The sequence below is a fragment of the Accipiter gentilis genome, chromosome 8 (genome assembly GCF_929443795.1).
Source record: "Accipiter gentilis chromosome 8, bAccGen1.1, whole genome shotgun sequence".
Classification (NCBI taxonomy): Eukaryota; Metazoa; Chordata; class Aves; order Accipitriformes; family Accipitridae; genus Astur; species Astur gentilis.
Genome location: NC_064887.1, coordinates 7059281 through 7065929, shown reverse-complemented (window position 1 = coordinate 7065929; position 6649 = coordinate 7059281). Strand labels below are relative to the sequence as shown.

The following is a 6649-nucleotide window of genomic DNA, read 5'->3' as shown; positions in this document are numbered from 1 at the left end:
CAGCTAGAGTCCCAGTGAGGGAATATATGCATGAAAATAAATTACTACAGTTGGAACTAATTAACTCCTTGATTGGCAGACTCAGCAGATAAAATCCTGAAGAGGGTAATGTGAAATGTCTTTGTTATTTGGCCTCAGTTGTACCTGGCCAAGAACTGTAGTTATAACCTCTATTCTTCCACCTGACTTTGTAGCCTGTAGGCAAGGACTGAAGAACTGAACTGATGTAAAGACCAAAAAAAAAAAAAAACCAAACCCTGAAACCCAACTCGGCATCAGTTCAGCCTTCTCTTTGCTGTAATGCTGTGTAAGCCATCCTTGTAACCAGGCTGGGGCCTATCAAAATATCAGGGAGGTTGGCTTGTTATGCTGTCATAACTTTTAGCTCCCTGCTAGGATGGCTGCCTTATCATGACGGACAAGGTTACAGTAGTTTCCTTAATAGTGTGGAGAACTTAGCAGGCAGCTGCGGCTAATCCCTTAAGAAAATGTTCTCCCACTGAGGTACATAGTGAAATTCAAATGCTGGGAGTAATTTGAAAAAGATCATTATTTTTTAAATCATGTTAATTCTCATTCTGCTTGTTGATGACAGAAACAAGTCAGCATTACTAACCTCCCGGAAGAGCCAAGAACATAGCCTTAACCGGTAGTTGTTGGTGTCTTCAGGTAGATGCTCCCACTGTTGGTACGAGAAATCAAAGTTCAGTGTCCTGATGCAGATGGCCTCACTTCTGGGGACACTGTTGTGAGGTAATCTTTTGTGAAGCTAATCTTTTGTATTTGCTGCTGTGATAGCAAAAGCCACAAGTTCCTCTTTATCTGTGTAAATTTGGTTCTGTGACACTTGCGTCTTGTCTGGGAAGTCTGTACTGGTAGCCATACAAGTAAAACAAGGTGCCCTAGTTCAGTTGGTTTCCTACTGATCAAGGTGCAAGGAGCTTTGTAAACTATTTGCCAGGCACATTTAATCTAGCTGAGAAGAGCCAGTTAGGTTTTTGTCACTACCCTGAAGAAAGTCAGCGCTCCCCATTTTCTCTTACAGGGACTTCAGATTACTTACTTAAATGCACGGCCCTGCGTCTTTTTGCCCTGTGACTAGGATGACCCGTGTAAGCCTTTTCTCCAGCTCCTTGTAGAAGAGTAGGGTTCAGTCTCACTCTGTGCTTGAGCTCAGACAGTCCTGTCCCTGGCACAGACTTTGAGAGCTCTGGTTCATCCCGGGTTTACCACATCTCGCCTCATCACGAAATGAGAGTCTTTAGGACATGCTTGCTGCTGTTCTATGGTAATGATTGTTTTCAAGTTGTTGCAGAAACACACAGCTGCAAAGCTGCAGCCCCCATTTATGTCATCAGGACAATCCACAACAACCCTCCAACTATGACTGAAAACAACTCTGTTAAGCTGTCACTTGGGACTGTACCGATACCTTCATGAACCAGTGTGTTGTTTCCAGGGCATCCCTGGTCAGTGCAAACTCTCACAAACAGTGCTCCTGTTTAAGCTGTTTGAATAGAGGGCACCAGGACCTGCAAAGTAAGAGTGAGGGAGTGTGTGAGTGTGGGTGTTTTGTTAATTAGTGTTTTGAGCTGGTCACTGAGCACCCAGCATGTTAATGTGCAAATGGACTGCGGCTTGAATCTAGAAGGTGGCTTCCGTGTCCCACATCTAAATTCACTGTCTCTGTTGCTATCTTTCTCCCTTTGAATCCTTCCAATGGTGACACTGTGTGTTTAGGAGACAACTGAAATTGGCACTACTCCAGAAACTCCTGCACTGAAGCAGTGACAAAGCTCACAATAGACCATGGCTATAGCTCCTTCCTTGAAGGCAAGGATGTAAATTAGGTAGATTTAAAACTGTTTCACAAAGTTAAAGGACTGATTTGATGGCGAACAAACTCAGTGTGAGGAAATGATGCACAGGTACTCCTGGAGAAGGCAGAAAGGTAACCAAGTTACATATGTTATATAAACACTAAAGGCATTTATGTGAGTACGTAGTACGTGTATGAAAGTAGGCAACACAGTATTGGTATGGATTATCTTATACTTTACAGTTACTATGTATAAAAAGGGGGGGGGGGGGAAGGAATTTTATTGCCAATACACCATAGAGTCAAAAAAATGGGGGCGAAGTTGTTTTGGCAGGCATACCTCAATGCCCCAGATAGGACTGGGACTCACTTACGAAGCTCTTTCACTTGTCATTTGTGCTGTCCCCTCTCTTTACACCTGGGGAGATGATTTGTTGTTGTCAGTTTTTCTATTTGCTACCATGTTACTCTGCTAAAATATTTAACTGAAGTGGAGAAATATTTTGAAGTAAGAAGAACCTATTTTTGGTTAAATAGAAAACTAAACCACCAATAATTTACCAGTACATAAGTCGATATTAGCTTGGTAATAACTGTTTGTGTCTAAAGAACTGTTTGTTAACTGCTTGGCAGCTTTCCTTTAGGGGCAAAAATTGACTGAAAGTTACTTTCAATAAATCCTCTGCTTCAAAAGTCTTTATGACAACATGTGACGGTGAAAGGTTGTATTGTCTTCAGGGCTCTGATTTCTAATGCTTCTTTGAGTATCTCCTGCAAATTACCTGGGGTAGGAAAAAGAGTGGTCACTCGACACACACTTTGGGTTGTCTTGGTTTTCAAGAGGTACATATCAATGGACATTAGTGTTCATGGCTACTTTATTCCCCTGGCTGATAACTTGAATTTTAAGTTAAGTTATGCAGTAGATTTCCCACGAAGACAGACCAAAGGGGACATACAGCGATACCTAAAAGGAGAAAAGCCTTTCAAACATTTGACTGCCTGGTCAAGTTTCTCTCTGCGCAGGGAATTGTTGTATGTAAGTTCATATAGGACCCCAACCGCGCATCCATTTTGGAAAATGCTTCTAGTCATACTTCCTTGTTCATACTATCCTTGTTTCTTACTTACGATTTCATTTTTACTAGAGAAGGGGAAGAGCGAGCAAGCTAGCTGCACGTTTAGTTCTGACTCACTTGTGTCTCCAACTAAAGCTATCATTTTACTTCTAGTACAGTGGATCTCATTTCAGCTTTATTTCCATAGAAGAGATTGTTTGTATGTTTTTAAAAAACACAAACAACAAAAAACAGTTAAGACTGCCTGTTGTGATTCCAAGAATAGCATATTTGTCGTTTTTTCAGAATTGCAAAAGAGCGCATGTTTGGCTGTACCAAGTTTTTCAGCATCTGTAGATATGCTTTTACCAAAAGCTGTGCAAAGAAGTTTAGTAGTTTGCAACTAGTCATTGAATACTCCAACATGTAATAGTTTGGATTAAAAACTACACCAGTTTTGTTGTATGCACCATTCACTTCTGAGACGGCATTTTCTCACAATGGGTAAGGACCAGCGTAATTGTACCACTGGAAGTTTTACTCGCTTATTTTAGTTATATCAGTGATATAATTGTTCAGCTCAAGGAAATAATGAACCAGGTACTGTTTTCTATGTGACTTGAAGAGGACCAAAACCAAAGTGGCAGAGAAAGACAATTCAGAACAGAACGGTCTGTTAATTTACATGTAGAATATGAACTGTTTTCAGTGTTACTATTGCAAAGCTGCAGCTGAACAGCTGAATTATACAATAGTGTTCCCAAGTCCCACTCTGGGTTTGTACAATTAAGAGTTAAGGAAAAGTCAGACCAAAATATGATAGTCCCAGCTCTAGGACAGCATTTTAGGCACTATAAAGTAATTAGTTCAGTAGTCCCAGATAAAAAAATTTAATCTTTCTATAGAAACAGTGCACTGTTTTACAAATGTGTTCATTTGGTTTTCAGTAATCCTTACTGATGTAAGTACAGCAAGTGTTACACAGAGCAGTTCCCTCCCCCACCCCTCCCTGGTCCTTTTGTCTGCAAAGTAAAAACTGAAACACAAAAGGCACCAAGCAAGAACTTACTCTAACAGAACTTCAATATGACAAGACAGAGATCAGAAATGATTACTATGTTAAACATCATCCTAACAATCTGAATCCTTATTTAAAATAATTAATTTCTTAAAAAACAAATTTGGTGTCTGACTTCTCAGTAGTTATAAATCTGTAAAGGTTGAAATCAGCACTGCACATTGAGTTCATTTACAATGGTTTGAAAAAAAAAAACCTGCAGCCTTTTATACATGGTTTATACACGTTTGTTTGTGTGTATGTGTTCTTAAAAAAGTATCAAAACTGTAGAACTTTCAAATATATTTACATTCGTCTGTTAGTTACAGTGTTACCACATACAGCCTTTTTTCTCAGTTTTTTTTTTGTTCATGCACATAGTGCATGGATTTGTAGAAACAGAGCTTCATACCTTAAAACAATAATTGGATATCTCAATCATTTTTTTACTGCCTTAAAATCTAGAATGTGAATAGAAGGATGCTTCATTATTTATATATTGTCTATGCAGGCCATGAAATATCTTGAGGGTATGTATTATGTTTGTAATGCATACTAGGTCTTTAGACACTTTCTTCCTTTTCTTAGTCAAGAATCAACTTCCAGCTCATATTATACTGTGAAATTATTCTAAAAGAAAGAAAAACAAACACAAAAGGAAGAAAGGGGGGGGGGGAAGCCCCAAACCTATTCAGGCTTGAGTTTCTTCTACTCACTTGAATACAAAAGCTTGGACTGACGAAGAACGTGAGGAAGATTTCTCTAGGTTTTGGTACAGTTCAGGGAGATGCTAGGTAAGTGTATTCACTTCCCATAGAATTCCCTGGGAAACTTCTAGAACGAGATGATGAGAAAACCCACTGTTTTTTCTGCAAGGTGCAGGATGACCCAGCCAAAGGTATTGATAAGGCTGTGAATTTTTAACCTCCTTGCCTAGTGCTCTGTGGTATGGCAGATCTACCATGGTGCAGGTTGTTCCACTGGCAGTAATTTGGAAGATAACTGCTGCACTTAAAAGAATTCTACACATGCTGAATTAAGACGCTGCCCCACAGCATCCCCTAATTTGGACTCTTAATCAGTATCAGTAGGGCAAAAGGGCAAGGAGGGAAGGAATTAGCTTCTGTTATTGTGCTGGTTTTTGTTTTCTTTTTTCCTGATGAGCTAGGTCAGAGTGCTCGCTTTGGGTATATGGAAATATGTGGCTAAATCTTTGTTTCTGCTAATTCTAAGCTAATTTGAGAGGTGCGAGATTCCCAGTGGGAAAAAGCATTTAGATTTACATTTAGAAACAAACAAACAAAAAACCTAAATCAAATTTGTACCAAGCTGTAAAAAGCAACAACACAACACAAAAAAACTGGACGCTGTAGGAGTTTCTCCTGACTGAAATGCTGTAAGCGATAGCTCTTCAGTTAAAAGCACTACAGATGAATCTTTCTGGACAGACTAGAAAATGTAAAAGCAGCCCTTATGAGCCAGTTCGGAAAACAGGAGCTCTGTTTGTTAAGGGAGTGCTTCATTTGTCAGCAATCTTACCCAACAGCTTTTTCTCACTTAAGTGTCTTTAGATTTCAAAGCAAACTTCTCAAACATCCTGTAAAAATTCAATTAGCCCTAATTTTCATAAACGTAGGCTAGTAGTTTTAAAATATATGTATATATTTTTATATATATGTATATATTTATATGCCTATATATCTATCTAGACTAGATAGATATATACACAGATAATCTATGCACAGCAAGCCAAACATACAAAAAATAAATACTCTCACCCCTCTACTATATTTACAGAACAGATCTTATAATCCAGATTTTGTTAATAAATATTTCTAAACTGCCTGTACAGAATTTGTTTTACTTATGTTGATGGATAGCCACAAAGCATATTCAACATATTTACAAAATGTCTATAAATATAGTCTTAAAATAAAGCAATAGCTACTGAACCTTCAGCCTGGCTGGTTATGTACATTGAGTTAGTAGCTCAGCTGTCGCTTATTCACTATCACAAATGGGTAGTGCAACAAGTTAAAATGTGTATAAAAGATTATACATACAAAACTCTCACATCCTTTGGATGTTTGCAGTTCATTATAACTTTGTGGTTACCCTTCTGCAACATAAATAACGATCGAGAAGAAGAAGCAGGTTCTGTGATCCAAAGCAAATTTGTTCAGTGTGTTGTTTGGAGCAGCAACTTCATTCTCATGGCAACCCGTCATCTTCTAAGCTTAATGCTACACGCTGTGACAGAAAAAAAACAAACCCCACACTTGAGAAAATTTGTGACTTGTGATACTGTTGCTAACTTGTATTTCTCGAAAATCTCATTGTTGTCCCTAGTGTATTGGTGACAAATCTATTTTATGTATTGATTTTTTTTTTTTTTCCCCAAATGGGGTTGCTCAGTCAAGTGTTACTAAAGAGGTGTTGGAAAGTTTACTTCACTTGTGTATTGGATAAAGTTCCTTGTAAGGGATGACACCTTCTCTGGTGTGACCTTTAGCAGGATCTTTAGAAAATATAGGGCATTACCTATGTGCTTCCCTGCCTACAGAAGCTATATTGCCTTCACTCATTACTTACGGATCTTTATATGCTCTCTTCTAAAAATACAATGCAGTTGAAACTGCCAGTGCTTCATTGTGCCAGGGCTGCTGCTTTGAAGGAAGCTTCTTTACAGACAAACAGCCATGCAGAACAGGTTCT

General features: G+C 38.7%; 1 protein-coding gene across 1 annotated transcript in view; it reads right to left on the bottom strand.

The window, feature by feature from the left end:
• Positions 1 to 291: 291 nt before the first annotated feature.
• Positions 292 to 6649, bottom strand: part of LRP8 (LDL receptor related protein 8) — a 201310-nt gene continuing 194952 nt past the window's right edge. Inside the window, exon 19 of the mRNA XM_049809176.1 lies at positions 292 to 6184. Coding sequence (XP_049665133.1) covers positions 6146 to 6184 — 39 coding nt within the window. The 3' untranslated portion in view covers positions 292 to 6145. The remainder of the gene's footprint in view (positions 6185 to 6649) is intronic.